The 19,219-nt window shown below is 43.3% G+C and overlaps 2 protein-coding genes across 2 annotated transcripts; both read right to left on the minus strand.

Annotated features, from left to right (window-relative positions):
* Window positions 1-205: 205 nt before the first annotated feature.
* On the minus strand, window positions 206-7,319 carry trabd (TraB domain containing). The gene is made up of 10 exons (XM_061075909.1): window positions 7,251-7,319; window positions 6,272-6,312; window positions 6,010-6,064; window positions 5,410-5,576; window positions 5,068-5,208; window positions 4,241-4,351; window positions 4,014-4,153; window positions 3,093-3,265; window positions 2,628-2,724; window positions 206-2,517 (listed from the first exon to the last, which is right to left on the minus strand). The coding sequence occupies exons 2-10, from the start codon at window positions 6,293-6,295 to the stop codon at window positions 2,346-2,348; spliced, it is 1,080 nt and encodes a 359-aa protein (XP_060931892.1). The 5' UTR covers window positions 6,296-6,312; window positions 7,251-7,319; the 3' UTR covers window positions 206-2,345.
* A 2,485-nt stretch (window positions 7,320-9,804) lies between these two features.
* On the minus strand, window positions 9,805-14,769 carry panx2 (pannexin 2). The gene is made up of 5 exons (XM_061077202.1): window positions 14,541-14,769; window positions 12,166-13,280; window positions 11,843-11,978; window positions 11,194-11,379; window positions 9,805-10,124 (listed from the first exon to the last, which is right to left on the minus strand). Exons 1-5 carry the CDS (start codon window positions 14,767-14,769, stop codon window positions 9,805-9,807), a joined length of 1,986 nt encoding a protein of 661 aa, XP_060933185.1.
* Window positions 14,770-19,219: the final 4,450 nt, after the last annotated feature.

Below are 19,219 nucleotides of genomic sequence, written 5' to 3' on the forward strand. Positions count from 1 at the left end.
ATGGATATTAAACGGAGATAACAAAGTTCAGATAATAATTCATATTTAATTATAACTATATATGAAAGCTAATATTATTGTGACAGATATATTAACATTGATATTAATATAATAGCATCATTAAGCTACATACTGTATTCTGAGGAAATCAAATGCCAGGGTCAGTGTGCTTTTGTAGGTGATATACAAAAGGGAGAAAGCAACATTTTTGAGGCAAATATAGTTATATCTTTATTTAAAAGGCTTCCATAGTTCATGACATTATTCAGAATTCAATGTTGGGGTTCTCAACAAGGACAATACAAGGATATGGGGAAACAAACATTGCAACAAATAATAGGCATTCATACAGTTTTCTTGGCAATTCTCAAAGTTACAGTATATATTAAACCATTCAGAGTTCTATGGCAGGGGGACAATGTTTTAATCGGACTGCATTGTACTGCTGAGTGGGACATCTGTCCTCCACATTCTCACGATGCTTATATATGAATTAATCTAATTCATGAGTTGGAAGACATATTATCTGAATAAGTTTAATGTTTGGGTAGTTTACAAGTGGTCTAATAATGTAAGAAGAAACGGCACTGCTTCAGTTACTCAAGTCCTGTATAAATTCACTGGGTCGTATCACAAATCTTGTAAATACATCTAGATGAGGGAATGTACAAAAATTGTCATGAAAACTAAGGAAATCAATGTTGGTATACAACCTTGCAACTGTGTTATTGTCTTAATCAGACTGTTGTATTTACAAGTTCCAGGGATGTTATCCATCCAGTTTTTTCTATGTGCAATAAGAGACTCTGTACTGTGGATACAGGTCACTGGGTAAAACAGGGTCAAAGGCAGCAGTGATAGCAGTGTAAGGCTTGACCTCTCAACTCTCAGTTCTCTTCATAGTGGTCAAAACAAGTCCACAAATAATTTCCCTCAATGGGAAATCATGACAATCAATATAACTTTTGAATCGTCTGCTAGATCAACCAATCCTTGTTCCCCTTTTTACAATCATTCCAGGAAGAGATAATGCATATATCATACAAATACAAACAGCTGGTGTGCTGGATGTCAGATGTCCTCATGGGACGGTTTTCAGACAAAGCTTTCTGCCTGTGATGCATATTTCTGTGTCAAGTATGAAACCTGTACTAGTAGGTGCAACTAGAAAAAGCATAGAGATGATGGTACCGCAAACTGGAAGTACAATTATATATACAAATAAAATGTTTGATGAATTTCTCATTCTGAGGCACATTTAAGCTTCTCCTCCTTCAGGTTTCTGTAGAATATAAAATGTAGGAGCCATGGTAACTGAAATTGCTGAAACTAAGACGACAAAATGTAGACAGATGTCTGTATTAAGGGCGACAGTATCTATAAAGTTTGTCTACTTTATCTTAAATCAATAAAAGGACAGATTGTTACAAACAAAGTTGCATCAACCATTTGCTTGTCTAATCTGTGAGATGCATAACACACATTTTTGCCATTCCATGAAGTTAACCATTAGCCCTTACAGCTGCGGTATGAGGCACTTGTCTGTTGATGTAGGCAGGGCCATGCACAAAAGGAATCATTTCATGCTAATCCTGTCTGAGAGTTTTGTGGAATATTCAACAATTAAGGAAATGAAAGTAAACCCTCCAAGTCAGACACTTGCTGACATTAACCTTGAGTTACTCTATGCACCAACTATTAAAACGGAAGGTTTAAAAAGACCTTTCCTAAATCATATTTCTCCATTTTATATATTCCAGTTCTTGCTATTTTGCTTTCTTGTCCTTTCCATAGGCTGCACGTCTAGTAAAAGACTCCACCAGTCTTTTCTAAAGTGCTCAACTTGAAATGTGCCAATATCCCAAACATCCTGGCTGGCACAATAAAGGAGAGAGGAGTAAGGAGAGAGCGATAGAAAAGTGTTCCACTCAGAAAGTGAACCGTCATATCAGGGCAGGGGACTGAAGCTGTTTCTGACGGTACTTGACAGATCATATCTGTGTGTGTAAGTCATTCAGACCAATTGTGGGGTAAATAGAAATCTGTTGAAAAGGAATTTTTGGCCTTTGTAAACAATACAAAATGCAGGATTTGCACGAAATATGATAAAAAATAAATTAAATAAAGAGTACTGTCGTGGTTTCTTTGGCAGTACGGGCCTGCAGTGTTGACAGGGACATCAATACAAGAGGGAAGGCTCTAAACCCCCCTAAGGTCCTCGTTAGTTCATATTGTGGGCTGGTGAACTCTATTCCTCCAGCCTCACCTCCTTTTGTTAAGGCCACTGGTGAAAGATGCATCTTTTTCATAAATCAGAGGTCGTGTCAATGATGCGCTTGGAGCGGTCAAGCAGGCGGTGGCTGTAGAATCTCCAGAACGGATTGGACAGTGGGTAGAGACAGTAGGGTTCTCCCTATACTCCCTCCAGCACGGTAACAGGCATATCCCAGCATTCCCATCATGACGCCCTTCATGACTGTGCGCAACACCCAGCCAAAACGTGAGGGAGGCGCAACACTGAGGAGGAAACACACACATGGAGCAGTTGTTGAACTGTCTAAGCAAATACCATTACAGTTCATTTGTACTTCTGAATGTCAATTATTTAAACAACTAAATCAACATACCTCATAATTTCACTAATGTTAAGCTCCTTCTCCCAGTTTTTTTCGATGCCAGGAACATGGCCCATCCCAACGACTCCCACCACCACAGCAGGCACTTCTGCAAAACAGTATGAAATGTTCTAGTGACAAATGTGCCAAGTTGGCAGCACTGCCTGTAAACGCCCCCTGGCAACTCAAGAGAAACTGATGCACCAAGTCATTCTGAAACAGGTTTGGGGAATAAGGAAATCACCAAAACTCTGCTGGTCGACCAGATATGTAACAGCAGTATTAACTGAAATATATTATGGATTTAGTCACAAATTTATAAGAATTAAGCTTTAAGCACCTGACTGTGGCTGGTCCAGTCAAAACATTTTAAAAAAAAACAGAACAAAATGAGCAAGCTGAATAGTCTATATATAAAAATGAATATCATGATCCACAAGATGTGATGCCTTCCTTATTGAGAAGTGAAATACTCACTCTGGTCATTAGAGGGAGCCTCCACACAGCGTGTAGCCTGACGGAGGGTGTGAGTGAGGTAGATGTCTCTTTCAGCCACGATGGTCTGATGGAGAGCAGGAAACTCGCCGATCATCTCCGACATGGTCTGCTCCAGCAGGTCTTTCTGTTTGCACTTCTCTACGTCCTCTTTACTGAAACAAAAAAATAAAGATCTGGGTGATTTTGTTCAAATGTTACATTCTGTATTTATTTTGAGGTGAATTTATTTCTTAATGCTTTTTACTATTCAATATTGTGAAATGAGCACAACATAGTTTATGCGGAGCTACAAATAGTTAGTTGTTTGAATTCAACATTTCATGTTCAGTATGAATCCAGTGAAGGAATTTTAAGCAAAAGACTGCATTGCTTATATTTGTGAGAGACTTTGAAACTGTCTGTCTTCCATGTCTTCAGTCTGGAAAAGCTGAATTCAGAGCATCTACCAGACTTTAAAAGACTTTTTGACTATATGCCCTAGATCATTATAACATTATCCTAAAAGATTCCAGTCAGATCTCATGGACACTGGCAGTTGAACAAATTGGCAGATTTGCTTGTGCTCTGGAAAATGTGTGGGCGCACAGTCCCTCACTCAACAGGGAGCACACAGATATTCTCAAACATATCTGAAGCTGCTTTTTTAAGTATAATGTTTGCTATCACCTGCCGCAATTTCCCCAAAATTTCGAAAGTCATTGATAGTGAGCATTTATATTTAAACTTCCCTTTTCGTTTCTTTCTCAACCTCTGAAGATCATAAGATATGCAAATAAGGCATGTTCTGAACTCATTCTAGTATACAGTGCTGTACATCTCTATGCTGTTAACCAGCAGCATCTAATATTAGACAGAGAAAGATGTTTTCTTGACTACTTGTGACTAAAAGTGATGTTATACCTGATTGGATCTGACAGAAAGCAAAGACCCCAGGCCAGACGAGCCTTCTGCCACATACTGAGGGCAGCAATAGCCCTTTTGAAGGTCACAGGGATCGGCCTGTCCCCCAGGTGAAATTTACAGAAGGGCACCTGTCCAGCCTGTGTGGAGGGGAAAACATCAACAATGAAAAAAAAGAGAATAACATAAAATAAATGCTCAAACTCTTTCTCACTTTTGTGATTTACCTCCTTGAAGGCCTCTCTGAACTCTCCTCCAGGAGCCATGCCCAGCTGCTGGGTGATGTGAGCGGAAACTTTGAGCAGGAGAATCTGCATCAGGCCAGACATCACCCCATTCTGTCAAACACACATGGCACAGAGAAACAAATATATGTTCAGTGATCATTTTTAATTTGATGACATTAGTAAAAGTTGTTTACTTTAAGGTTGAAATGTTGTCAAAGAACTCGAAAACCAAGAACAGACTAAAACTCAGTCACTTAAGCTGCTTTCAGACACTGCACTGAACTCTGCAGATTGTGTGTATTTTCTCCAGAGGAGGTGCATGTGTGAATGTAATTGTCCGAGTGAGAGGCTCCGGATTATCTTCAGACTGTCTCTGCCTGGCCTACTACTATAAAGTCCGTAGAAATTAAGGAGATTGTGTGAGCGATGTGTGAACACAGCAGGGGATCCCCGCTGGATAATGGGGAGGAGTTGTGGCTGTTGTGAAATTATCCGTACAGAGAACCTCCTGTTGCATTGGCAAACTCTGGGTAAACTCCGGACCCAATTCTCAGAGCTTTACCCACAGGTCATGTTGGAAAATGGCTTAACTGACTTTAAGACCTGCTTATGAAGGACATATCAGTGATACTTCTTTCTCCATTAACAATGAGTACAATCCTGCACTCGCCTTCACTGTGGCTGTCCCCATCGAAGACCTCACCATTCCACCTTATTCATTGTACACTTCACTCTCTCCATCTTTGCTTCACTGTTGCTGTTCCGCACGCCCTCTTGTCCCTCACACCACCACCTTTCTTAATTCCCCATCTTCCTGTGAGCCTCACCTGTTTGATGGCCTGCTGAACCTTATCCAGGTTGATGTCTTTGGCTTCCTTTAGCAGTGTAGTCTCGTCCATCTTCAACATCGACACTCTGTACTGACACAGCTCCACCACAACCACGTCCGGCTGCACGGCGCGAATCATCTGTGTGATAGTGAAAGACAGCAGTGGGTTTATAAGATAAGAGACAGAAACAAAATAAGAGAACATAAGAGAGGGAGAGACCACCACCTACTCTACAGCTCCTCTCCACACTCACAGTCACTCCTTTATTCACCAACAGTTCACAGCATGTCAAATCTTAAAAGGGTGTGAATGGCAATGTGTGAATTCTCAATGGCCCACCATTGCCACGTCCTGTTTGCTGCTGTCACTGAAGTGTGCCGTGCCCACCAGGTACAGGATGCTGCCGTCGGGGGCAGTGAGACGTGTCACAGTCTCTGGGAGCTCAGGAGACGACTGGCGACGCTGAGCTCGCATCTGCCAGAGCAGCTCCATTGCCTCACCATCAGCTGGACAGACACCACAGAAACAAATGAAAAATAACTTATTAGGTTTGATGTTTTAAACGCATTATGTGTTTTTCTCACAGCTTTGAAAGCTTCACACATACAGTCTTGTTACTAATGATGGAGAAGAGTTTTTAGTCAAGTCATAAAACATCTGTTGGTCTAGAATATGGTGAAATACGTCTGTGCCTTAAGGCAACTTCTGACACATGTATTGCGCAAGCTGCATCCATAAAACAATATCTAAAGAATTGTAACGCTTAGTTTATTATTGCTAAAAGCATAGAATTATTGTAAGATGTTGTCATGTTGATAATCTACACATTTTGAAAAAGGTTTTTCTTTTTAAACAATAAAAGTCCCTTTTTTAAAATGGTATATTGCACCATCTCTCTGATGAAGTACAGCATACGCCCAGTATTAACAAGCAGCTTACAGAGCTCTGGAGGTATACCCGGCAGTTCGTCTTCTGATGGGCAGATGAACTCATCCTGTGACACATCAAAACACAAAACAAGATCTTAGACACACTGTGCCAGGATTATGGAAACTACGCATTTGCAAGCTGAGCTCAGTTGGTGAAAGACAGGTGATTGCACAAAATGAAGCAACTGGTTGACAAACAACATTAAAATGTATTATTACACAAGACAAACACACACACACACACAAACACACACTCTAATACTTTTACACACCTCTGAGTTGTTGTCTTGGTCCATGTTTGAAGCACTACAAGCTGAAGTGACAGAGAACAAAATGAAGAAGTGAATGTCTGTGGTTTAAACACACAAACACACACACACACACACAGACAGACACACACACAAACTCAATATAACAGGTCAATAACTTTAACCTAGGGTTCCAGGACATAATCACTCAAAGTAAAACAGTGTATGCTCACTCTCTTTGTCCAAAGGTTAAAGTCTCAATATTCAATTCAGTCATAACATTAGTTTGGAGCAGACTATCAAAAACCTGACTTCATAAATATGAAAAGAACCTATCATAATAGAATCATAAGTTTGATCACCTAGGTGCAACTTATTATACATTTAAATATAGTTAGGATGTCTTCAGGCATAACTGCTGCCAGTCTCGTAAGTAAACAAACTTTTCTACGTCTCTCATCACGATGATTGGCTCAGGTCCACAAGAAGTGCATTTAACGTTTAACCGAGTTTCATGGGTGAATATTACACTTCAGATTTTTTAAATGAATTCCCCTTAAAAAAAGACACAATAGGTTAAGGACTCAGCCTGTGTTGTCAAACAGTGGATCACGATGAGGCGACGGCTAACAGCTCCCGACTGCTGACGCTGCTTTACGGGTGTTCGGGTAAAGCAGCTGTTAACGGCTCTAAAGCTACCGGGGAGAAGTGGAGGATGTCCCCGGTGTGTTAAAGAGAAACGAAGGGGTATGTCCATCTCTGTCGGGAGCTTTCCTTCACCTCAGAGCCCGAGGAAGAGGTGCCCATGCCGGGGGGAGGCACGGCTACGAGCCAGCTAACTCACCAGCTAGCTCGGGACTGCTAAGCTAACCCAACGGCGATAACAGCTAATTTCAAGCTAACGCTAACTAGCAGGAATGAAAACGAATGCAACACACAATACAACCGAGATCATCTAACAACAGATAAACTCGCTGTCAACACAGGAAAAGATTCAACTTACTGAACAAGCTGTCAGCCCGTGTGTGTCCGTGTAGGTGTGTGTGCGTTTGTCACTGTGCGGCTTCCCCGGTGCAGTGCAAACTGACAGCCGCGGTGCATTCTGGTACACGTAGTCAACGACCGGCAGGAGGCACACGTGTTGTTGTTTTTTTGTATAAAGAAAAACGTGTTTTATTTTATTTCATTTCAGGCATTTTCACATTTTATACATCACAGTCAGAGTCTGGACTTTCATCCCCACATTCCCCCTGTCCTCAGCCTTAAAGGTCCAGTGTGAGACTCAGGTGAAAGCGATCTCTTGGCAGATATTAAATATAAAATAATCCTAATGATGTTTTCACTAGTGTGTTTGATTTAGATTGTACTAATTGTTGTTTTCTTTACCCTAGAATGGGTCTTTTATATTTAAATACTCTATATCTAGATCAGGTCCTCTCGACGGAGGCCGCCAAGTTTTTTTTAACGGTACTTCACCACTAGATGTCACAAAATTTTACACACTGGACCTTTAAATGTGAAGATTTACACAGAAAAAAGAGCAGTGCCGTGTTACAGCATATACAACATGCCCTCACACTCTGGTGCTACTTGTCCTATAAAGTGCTTCTGGATGCATTTTGTGTGCTTGAGTAGTCTGACAAAGGGATTCTGAGCCAAACTTTATTGTGACAGTCAGAGAGATCACATCCTTTTTCTCTTTGTTGCTACTGACACATGTAAAGCGTCCTTGGGCTTCTTGAAAAGTGCTATATACATTCAAGTTAGTATTATACCTCCCACAAGGCCCAACAGTCCCCTTATGAAACCACTTCAATTCACCAGATCAGGATGGTTATTTGTATTTGCACCAAATTTCACATGTTCATAAATATCTGTCCCCTAAATATGCTTGATTTTTTTAATATCAAGTGCCATGAATTATTCTGAGAAATCAGCGAAAATTTTGCAAAGCACCCTCTCACTGATTTTAATCTGCAAAATGTAATGGGTTCTTTCCTGACACATACCACATCCTTCCACCTTGTTCTGTGGTCATCTCTAGCTATTATTATTTAGTTATAATAGGTGACATTTATTTTGATAATTATCAATATCGAATGATACTAAAATAGTTTGTCTTGATATCATTTTTGGCATAGCCATCTACCACTACAAATCTTAAAGCGTGTATTTACTGAATGCCCCAGACAATGAGTATATAGAATGTATGTAGGTGCACCTATCCCACAGATAGGCCTGTGGCAATTGCGATAAAGTGTTCTACAGTATTCAGATATTTCCTTTTTATTGAGGTTCATGTGTGCAGCTGCAATAAATGCATAAGGAGAGGTTGTGGTAGGCGCCCATCCCCTTGTCCACGCTCTAGTGAACTCAACCCCTCAGTGTGAAAGGTGCTGACATTGCCTAAATGCTTGGTTTATCTACAAATCACAGAAAAACTATTCTAGCAAGTCATTCTTTTGGCGATCAAGCAGGTGTTAGCACAATGTGAGACAGGGGAGCACTGAAAAAACAGCGGTTGACAATCATAAGCCTTGTCATTGTGAGTTCCAGTGAGGAACGATTCGACAGCAGCTCCCCACTTCATTCATTTTCACATCACTCGCACGAGAAGCCGGCAGAACAAAGAGTCCAGAACCAGTGAGTCCAGCTCCAGTCGTCATGGTGAAGGGATATTCACGTCGTCAAGAAGAAAACACCCACGTTACCTTTTTCTACTAGATTTCAAAAGATATCTTGCACCTATTACCCACATCAATACGGATAATTCACTCACACAGCCACTCCTATCACTGTAGAAACTTCTGTTCCTTTACAAATCTGCCTATTTAACGATAATGATGATCCCTAATCAGTGGTGAAAACGGCGACGACAAAGCCATGTAATGTATAATATTATAAATATCCCACGAATCACTGAGTCACCGACAGTGTCTATACATGTACAGCTTTCTGCGAACTACGATGCTGTAAGCGCAAAAACTTATTGCCACAAATATATTGTGATCTTTTGCATATTGTTGTGCAGATCTCAACAAGTGTATTGCGTGAGCTACCTTTCTACTTGGTTATTGTGATAAAGGGACTAAGCGTTATCATACGTGTTTAAATACATCTCGTCTGAAGCCAGAATGTACTTTTCTCTGCAAATATGCATCAATCCAAAGGTGTCTGAGCTCGTCTGCCATCGCCGCTCATCCTTTACTCACTGATAATAGCGGTTTGAACCTGCACTGTAGCACCCTGTTAAAGTATATCACTGCTGGTTTCATTGGAGGGTGATGAGCTGTACACAATCATCCTGAGACATGAATGGGACCTTGGTGCTTACAGTAATACTCTGGTAAACACATCCATTATTCATCCTCTCTGCTTATTTCAACAATCTAAAAGTGTTTCCCTATCTTTCTCATCAGTCCGCCCAATCCTCCCATCACAGAAGTGTGAGAAGTGAGAGTAGGTGAGCAGGGGAGGCTCTGGATTGGTGTACAGGATTGACACGGTGGTCATGTGCAGATAGGAATCACAGTCGGCGTTCCCCTTCTTCTCCGTCTTTAACATTCCCCGGCGGCGATGAGCTCCCCCGGTCTCTCTGCCAGTCTGTCTCTGCGGTGTTCTTCGTCCTCGTCTTCCTCGAAGAGAGTGTGGTGTATGCTGAGCAGCTGGTGTGTGGGCGCTCTGGCCAGGGGTGGTGTCGGAGGCTCTGGGTTTACTGCCTGGGTGAGGGGCTCCATTTGTGCCGGGGAGGACTTGGGACTGAGCGCATCCTCGCTGGACGGCGGGTTGGGGCTCACGCCATTTACATATGCAGTGGTGGGCAGGGTCATGGTAGAAAAGGAAGGGGTGGTAAATTCCGGAGAGCACACCTTGGTTTCTGCAGAGCCAAGAAGGAAAAACAAGACAGGAAAGATACGAGAGGAGAGAAATGTGGAGGTGAATATAGATATAAAACAGTATCTTGAATAGGGTTGCAAAGGGGCGGAAAGTTTCCATGGGAAGGTAAGCTCGGGAATTTTGGGAGTTTTGAAAAAAAAAAATAAGCAAATTAAACGCTGAGCAATAAAAACAACATTCAAAACTCTATTTTAAAGATGTATGGAATGCAGCACACGCTGCACGTTGAGTTTCAACCCTCCACTGTGCTTTCTTCCATCACATGCACAGATAATTCCCAGCATCCTTCACTCTACAGCAGGGCTATTGAGGCCTGCTGTAGTGAGCAGGACTAGTCAGGTAAGTTTCGATGATATTACTGGGGAAAATATATTAGCATGCTGATTGAGGATTGTTCATCATCCAGCCTATTTCCATCTTTATATATATTTATATCTCTGGCATTGCATTAGTGTTTTTTTACAAACTTTTTTCTCATCTTATTCTACAGAACAATGCCACGTGCACTATCTCATGTGTGGAGACATTTCACCCCATCCAATGTAGAAGGAAAGGCTGTGTACATTAGCAAATACTGTGTAAAGACCTATGTTAAGAATGACACAACGATGCAGAAGCATATTAAGTCAAGTGCCCAACGTTTCCTCAGGGCTCAAATCAGCCTATGACAAAAAAAATGTTTATATTTGTGTCTGTATATGACAAGGTAAATACAGTAAGAATAAATTACCTACAACATTTCCAGTTTATTCCCGTTTACTCCCGTTAATTCCCGTATATACCCGTATATTCCCGTTAATTCCCGTTAATTCCCGTTAATTCCCATGGAAAGTTTCCAAGTTTGAATATTCCCGGAATTTTGCAACCCTAATCTTGAATCTATTAATGCTTGTCTGCAGCATTATGCAAGGAACAGTTGGTTTATATGTGATGCCCTGTTTGTCTGGTATCTATGAAATTCCTTCAATATTTGACCCGATGGTTTCTTGTTAAAAAATGTGAGTAATTCTGCCAGAAACCAGAAAGAGACGAGTAAAGATTAGATTTACCTGTAATCGCGCCAGACACATGAACGATAGTGTGTGTGCCTTCAAGGTACACTGTGTCTACGTTGTGCTCTGAGGGAAGTGGTTCCGCTATTGTGGCCTCCACCTTGGGCTTACGAATGGTCAGCATGTACGGGTGGACGTCCAGTGAGAAGTTGCGACTCAGCTTTTTCTCCATCGCGCTTAAATCTACAAGTCAAAAATCAGATTCACTTAAAAATAGGGAAGTAAAAAGGAACATAATCCCTCCAAAATTAGCATTAACTGATTTTCTTGCATTTTGGAGGCAAGCTGTGAACACAACGTTTATCTGTTAACACCATATTGTATTCTTATGGTTTACTATCTTTCTGTTTGGTACTGCAAAGATTGTTTATATGGGTTTATCGGAGCTGAAAACCTTTGCTAAGATGCTAAAGAAAGTGAAAAATATGGACCAAAACAGTGAATATTTGGGCCATAAAACCAAAACAATGAGCTAAAAGACCCTATATATCTCTGGGGATCTGGGGGTGACAGCAGAAGTGAATGATAATTCTGTAAGAGTTCATTGAAGTGACTTTTGAGCAATTGCTGATTTAAAATTTAGCGCAGCTTTAATTTAAAATCTCTTTTACTGGCATGTTCACTTACAGTTTGTAGAGCTGTATACCTTTTGTTGCTGGGTGCTGTGTGCCTTTGCTGTCCAGAAGTGGTGCGATGAAGTGGTCGGCCACCGTCTTTCGTCTGAGCGCTTTGGGTTTTTCAGGCTTGCCGTGATTTTCCAAGCGTGTGAGGGTAAGAGGTTCCTTCACAAAGAATAGAAAACGTCATATCACAGATTAATGGCAAATAAAAAGCACTCAATCTTACACATGTTTGTTAAGTTCTTACAGTTGATATATAAAAGAAAAAGGGAAGAGAAAATAAGAAGGACTGAAGATTCTCAGGGAGAAAATGGTGAGTTCTGACATTGTTGTTGGGAAACCGTTGTACCTTGAATGGCTGAGGGAGAGGATTTGAGGATGGGATCCATTTAATCTTCTTGCGAGTCCGTTTGTTGATCAGCGGCTCCCAGGCCATCTCTCCCACTCCCAGATCCGAGGGATCCATGTTGGGATCAATGGTTTGTATCCCACAGTCCCTCACTGTGGGTGTAGCGTCGTGGTTGGACTGTGCAAGCGCAGCCAGGAGCTGCCGGACCACGTTGTCATACATGAGGTCACTCTCGTTGGTGATGAAGTCCAGCCTGTTGAGGGACTTGATGTGGTCCCTGTTCTCGTTGCAAAACATGGCCAGGATGTTGATGTCGCAGAACTGAGACTTCTGCCAGCGTCGCCGTGTTTTAATGCCAACTTTATGCAGTTTGTCAAATACAAAGTTGGACTTGCGCACGACAAACAAGTGCAGCAAATTAATCAGGATGATGAGGTTCATGGTGCAGAGCAGAGATATGTCCACAATGGCCATAATGCGCTGCAGCTGCACAGCAGGAAGCTTACAGTTAACCCTGAGCCTCAGCTCTAAATAGCTGCTGATGTCTGGGGGCTCACCCAGCGCACAGGTGAACTCATTCTGTCTTTGGCGGGCGTAGTAGGCGCTCAGGTAGGAAATGGGGATAGAACTGAGGCAGATAATAGCCAGGTGGCGACCCAGGTAAAGCTTAGCCAGAAAGTTACTTTGGCCTCGTCTCTCTAAGTATTTCTCAAACAGGTTCTGCTCCGGGCTCTTCTCCTTCTCTGCGTTCTCTATAATCTCCCTCCTCTCTCGCTCCGTTATGCCAGGTCCTTTGGATTGGATCTGCTTCTCGATCTTTGGGGCTCGGCCCTCAGCAGCTCGATGGTAGCAGTTGTCGATCTCTTGGAGCAGGAAGTTGAGCTCCGAGGTGAGTCGCGTGGAGGCCATGAACTCCCAGCTCAAAGCAGGGATGTACATGATCCCAGCAAAGGCCAGCAGGGCGTAGGGCAGGAACTTGTGCTCAAAGAGTGAAGGCCAGAGGTGATGCTCCACACCAGGTAAAGCATCACTCAGCTCTGTCCAGCAGTAGCCTCTTGCATAAAGTGCCTGGTCCCTGGTGAAGTTGTGCGGTGTGTAACAGTATATGGACTCCTCTGAAGAAAGGACAGATAGAAACCATAAGTATAACTCACTCCAACAAGTTAGATGATAATATCTAATCATGGTGGTATTCAATTTGACAAACTGAAAGAAGAATTTTGCAATGCTATATCCTAGATCTTCATTTTTGGTTCAACCTCATGAACAATATTTGGCAAAGACTACAATAAAACATTTTAAAATACAACCAACGGCATGAGAGGAAGGTTTTAAACAAATTGTTTAACAATCTAACCATTTTAATGCATGGAAAGGTAAACACATCTGAAATATCTGTAACTGTAAATCTGTATGAGCACACAGTTCAACGTCAAACAACAGATTTATAATGTGAAACAACTATTTATTAATTCTCACTTTCACTTCACTTCTAAATAAGAGACCACAGTTCCATTCTGGGGATGTAACTTGCAAAGATCTATTCACATTCATCTCTGAGGACGTTTCTTGTATCTTTTTGGTTTCATTTATAAGAATCCTCCAGAATCGTTCATCTGTGCAGCACAAAGCGTTGCATCTCTCCTGCAGCTTTTTATAACGACAGAAGCACCTGACTGCCTCAGATAGAGGAAGTGATAATAACACTCCTTCTTGTCCAGGTTCGTCTATATCAGCTAAGTCTGTTGAGTACAGGTGTCAGCAGATCTACCAGCAAAGTGCAGTACGACAAACTATAACTATAACAATATTTTAATAAATAATAAAAGAACTTGAAATGATGTGGATGTCTGCAGTGACATATCTTTATTAGAGTAACAGAGGGCAGGCTGCTCTCCTTGTGCTTTAATAGTTATATTTTGACAGTTCTATATTTATCCTTGGTGAGTGAATACCCGGGAAGTCGTCTAAACGGTCACATCCCTCAGCTGCTCAAGTTAAACGCCCGGTCCCAGCTGGTTAGATGCTGCTCTGCAGAGTCTGACTCAGCAGTGAACTAACATCCCTCCCATCCATCGTTTCCCTCTTGTCTTTCCAACCAGACTCCCTTCTCTCCCCATCTGTCCTTCTCACTCTCTCTCTCTCTCTCTGTGTGTCTCTCTGTCTCTCTATCCCTCCCTGCCTTATCACCTTCTTACATTGGGACAGAAGACACAAACACACCAAACATCGTATCTGTATCTTTGACGCTGTGAGTCTGGAGGTGTACATCTGTTAATTTCTTTATTAATTTTAAAGTACTGCAAACTATGTATATCTCCAAACCTGACCTCACGGCTGCTGCTATACCTTGGACCCCTCGTAAAGTGTCTTACCTGCAAAGTTCCTGGTGAAGACGAGGGTGACCAGCAGGATGGGGATGATGACCGTCCCTATAGTAACAACCCGGTCAAAGGGCAGCTCTAGTTTGAGCTGCACCATGAGGCATGCCAAGGCCCCGGCCTTCTCATCCTGAGAGGAGCCCGGCAGGATCAGCTCCTTCAGCTTCTCGCCGGCGAGTAGAGCTGTGGCCATGTCTAAGTTCTGATCGAGGAGGTTCTGCATCCGGAACACAGAGGACGCCCACTACAACCCCTCTCCGGGCTGGAGGGGAGTGCAGACTCTCCCTGCTGCAATCACAGACTCCTCCACACAGTCTGACACACACACGTCAAAGTGTGGCCGACCTCAGCCCCTGTCAACATGTGTGGGGAAGTAGCGGGTCATCCTGTTGGATCTGTGTTCTTCACACACACACACACAGACACACACTCCTCTGACTCTGCCTCTTCTGTGTGCGCCCCTATGCTCTGCCCTGTCTCCACAGTGCCTGGCCTGCGTCCCCACACGCTCTGTGTGGCAGGATGAGGAATGAGCTGAGTTTAGGAGGCGTCCATGCAAACCCCAGGGAGAGTGAGTGTTGGCTGAACAGTTGTTCCCTTGGCTCCGGTCAGAAGAAGCTCGGACCAGTCGATACCTGAAAGACAGACAGCAAGTTGGGGAAGTCAAATGGGGCTAATTTTAAGTACAGCTTTAAGTATGGCTGAGAATATAATACGATAATGAGTAAATAATGAATTGATATTGCCTCACACCTTCTTTAAGAATGTGTTCTCATCCAGCGTCCATCATAAAACAATTGTTACTGAGGATGACTAACCCACACGCTCTAAGTGAGGTAACTCCAGAGGTTGTTTTTGCTTTTAATGGAGCAAGGACACTAAAGGGCAAGTTTAGTCTCTGGGGAGCAGGCTAGCCCGGTTTCACTCTGCGATTTTGACAAATCTGTCTGTTTTGGACACTTACTGTCCCCTGCCCTTCTCTGGACTCCTGGTGGTTTTCCTCTCTGAGGAAGAGCATGTTCTCACTGGGACGTCGTGTGCACCCAGTGGGACGTCTTGTCATGTGTGAAAGCGAGTGTGTGCACGTGTGGTGACATAAGCACGTGAATGCAAATGGTTGTGCTGAAACTGTGCAGGGGGGGGGGGATCAGAGGCTGCAGCTTGCTCGTTTCACTTGAAGGTTATGTGAATGTCCTTTTAAGTGAGGGGTGTAAATACATCACCCCTTCACATCAGCAGCCCTCACCCTCTCTCTCTCCCCCTCTCTCCCTCCTCACCCTTTCTCTCCTCATTACTCCCTCTGCCCTGTTCTCACTTTCGTCTCATTACACACACACACACAGCTCATCTATGAAATCCCTTTAAAGCCGAGCTCTCTTGTAGTCCAGGCCTGGAGAGTATGCACTTAATGTCCTGGGGAGCAGAACCTTGGGACCGGCGGTTTTATAACACTCTCACCCACATGGTGAGAAAGATCATACGGTGAGGACTCTTTTGAAATATCACCAGTGGACATCATGCAGGACTACTTGTTAAGGCTGACCTCAAGCAGTAGTCTCAAGGATAATCAAAAGGGGAAAAAGAACTTTGCTTGATTTGAATTTAAGGGAGCAGCATCACATTTTAAGTGCTCAGTTAGAAGCTGCACTGCTGTCAGCAAGTGAGCCACCTGCACCGCTCCAGTCTGACAGACTGTACTGTATGTCCCTGAGTCAGACGATGCTGTTTGTGTTTAGAGGGAATCCCACGTTCCTTTGCTGCTACAACAACCCACTAATCCAGTAGAGCCAACTGCAAAGAGGCAGAGTCAGGGTGGGAAGATCATGAAGTCACAGTGAGCTCATCCTCGTGTTAGAGGATGCTTCTCGCTGCTGTCTTCTGCAGAGAGGCAGCGTCTGGGACAATAGAGGGAAGAGACCTGTTCATTCATCATGAGCTGACAGTTGCAGGCAGAGGAACTTTCACTGCACACTTTGAACCCCTATAGCTACAGCATCTGGCACACATTATGGGAACCTACACAGAAAGACAGGAAAAAGTATCTCCAGTGTTTCCCTCACTTATAACTTGTCAGTAACACAGCAGGGATGTTTCATCAGGGTGAGAAGATCATGATGTCACAGTGAGCTCATCCTTGTTATGAGCTCACTGTGTTATAGGAGGCTCCTCGCTGCTGTCTTCCCAACAGGTCTGTTCCGGTTTCAAAGAGCCGGCTGCAGACAGTGAGGCAGCGTCTGGGACAATAGAGGGAACAGATCTTTTCAAAGATGACAGCTGCAGGTGAAGGAACTTTCAGAGCACATGGCTCGGACACTTTCCCCACCTAACTAAATCATCTCCCTTTAAAAACGCTGTAAAGGCACACTGCTTTGTATTGATATAGGAAGACAGCATAAAGGTAACTCTTGTTTTCCCACTTTTGACTTCCCTAACTGGAAACACTGCAGGGACCTTTCCTCGGGGTGAGGCGAGCATTATGTCATCCTCCATGTGTTGTGGGGCGCTTCCAGCTGCGGTCTTTCCAACAGGTTCACGAGTCCGCGGGATGGTGAGAAGGAGTAGGAGAAGGAGGAGGAGAAGGAGGAGAAGGAGGAGAAGGAGGAAAAGGAGGAGAAGGAGGAGGAACACCGACGAGCCTCCGTTTCAGCACCTGAGCGGCGGATAGCTCCTGGAAATATCTGCTCAACATCAAGTGTGGCGTCTCAGTGTGTGTGTGTATGTGTGTGTGTGTGTGTGTCCGTGTGTGTGTGTGTGTGTTGCCTTCCCGCTCACACACTCTCCCACTATCTCTGTGAGTGTGTGTGTGTGATAGAGAGAAGAGAAGACCCTGATGCTGAGCAGCTGTCTACCTGTACTGCATCCACACAAAACCTCTCTTCTTCCTCCTCTTCCTCCCCCTCATCTTCTTCTTTGTGGACGCTTCAGACACAGAGATATGTGCATGCTGTGGTCGAAAACAATCAAGACCCCACTCACCGTGTCTCGCTGCCTCCTCCGGCACGGTAAGAGTTAATCTGCAGTGCGGGCGAGCAGCTACAACATGTATCCGAGCGCACCGGTTTGTTCCGCCTTCCCCTCCCCTCCTCTCCCCTCCCCTGCCCTGCCTCCTCCTCCTCTTCCTCTTCCTCAGAAACAAGGGATGAGACGACACATTACGATTATGTAGTTCATCACATCGCCTCGTGTTTATCCAAAACAGGAGAAGAGATGCTGGGGAGAAAAACTCAACGAGGCTGTGCTGCAGAAATATATTCATCTTATCACCATTGAGATATTGGACAATCGGATTTCTGAACGTTGCAGTGATGTAATCACGGATAAAACTGTGTATTCCCTATTAAAAGAAAAATAATTGGCTTAATAGGCGTAGGTTTAGGACCAAGACTTGGCTCAAACCACCATTCAAATCTTCTTTTGGTCCAGTGCACAACAGAAAATGCGGTGACTGTGACATTGATAGGTCCATGCAGCCTGTCAATCATCAGTTTGCGTGGTACGGGCCACAGACACGCACATACAGTGAAAGGGAAACATGCCTCTCACTCAAGCTCACTGGGTGTGGCGAGCATCTGGATTCCACTTCTATATTTGAAATGTTTAATTATTCATTTCTGGCCAAAGACAGCAGCAACTGCAGCAGAATCACAAATAGTCATGCAGCATGAAGCCAAAGTCAAGATAAGAACAAAGTAGAGCTGATAGTGGAGGAGCCACTATTTAATATGCATGAGGTATTTGCAGTGATGCACAGGCCAATGTGATGATAATGCCTTGTTTTGAGGGAGGTGTTTAAAGGAAACCGCATCAAATATTAAAATATAAGTGGCTCTTATTGAATAACACAGATTAGGGGCTTGTATTACATCATCTTGAGAAGCTGCACTCTATCGTCCATCATCTCTGCTGGGATTCTTGTTGTCTCCCTGTGAGCGCGCCCCCGATGTTCGTCAGATCGACTCAGCCACAAGTCAGTTTCTCCTCCAGCCGGTTTCCACCAGTTTAAGCGAGAAGCGCCGCTCCTCAGGCTGCTCGTCTCTCTACCTCCCTCCCTCCCTCCCTCTCTCTCCTCTCTCTCTCTCTCTCTCTCCTCTCTCACTGTGATGTTCGTGTCTTACATGTGTCGTACTGGTGTGAAGAGTATTAAAAAAAAAAAACTCCATATGGGAAGGACACAAATCCCAGTATTCAGTCCTTTCTTTTTAAGGCCTATACACAGAGTGATCACTTTATTAGGTTCATCTGCACAATCTCACAATTAATTTCAACAGCTCTAAACTATTACATTGTTGGTGACGTTAATTTTTTTGTTGAGAGTTTTAAATTTGTCAATGTGTGCATCTGTTAATACTGGGTTGATCAGGTGGTGCTGTAATGGACTACACTTTATTTGATGAATATGATTAAAAGAAACACCATCACCATCCATCCATGCATCCATCTTATTCTTTGAGCGTCACAGTGAAGCCGAAGCCAATCTCAGTTTAGTATAAACACTTCTGAATATAATACAGTCGAGTACAGCAGCACCTGCTAAAGCATATAACTGAATTAACTGAATCACATTGGACTACAAAGGTGTACCTAATAAATTGGATACTGCTTGAGGTATAAAATTAAACCTGGCCCAAAAAAGATAGTGAATGCATTTAACCCTTGGTTTATAAACACATCAT

Source organism: Limanda limanda, chromosome 8, assembly GCF_963576545.1.
Source record: "Limanda limanda chromosome 8, fLimLim1.1, whole genome shotgun sequence".
Lineage (NCBI taxonomy): Eukaryota > Metazoa > Chordata > Actinopteri > Pleuronectiformes > Pleuronectidae > Limanda > Limanda limanda.

Excerpts from the sequence above, each read along its gene's own strand:
- trabd (XM_061075909.1), bottom strand. The coding sequence starts at position 6,295 with ATGGACCAAGACAACAACTCAGAG. Across the intron at positions 6,065-6,271 it reads ACCAAGACAACAACTCAGAG|GATGAGTTCATCTGCCCATC; the intron begins GTGTGTAAAAGT and ends GATGTGTCACAG. Across the intron at positions 4,352-5,067 it reads TTCAGCAGGCCATCAAACAG|AATGGGGTGATGTCTGGCCT; the intron begins GTGAGGCTCACA and ends TGTGTTTGACAG.
- panx2 (XM_061077202.1), bottom strand. The coding sequence starts at position 14,769 with ATGCAGAACCTCCTCGATCAGAACTTAGACATGGCCACAGCTCTACTC. Across the intron at positions 11,979-12,165 it reads CTCTCCCTCAGCCATTCAAG|GAACCTCTTACCCTCACACG; the intron begins GTACAACGGTTT and ends TTCTTTGTGAAG. Across the intron at positions 11,380-11,842 it reads ACAGCACCCAGCAACAAAAG|ATTTAAGCGCGATGGAGAAA; the intron begins GTATACAGCTCT and ends TTTGACTTGTAG.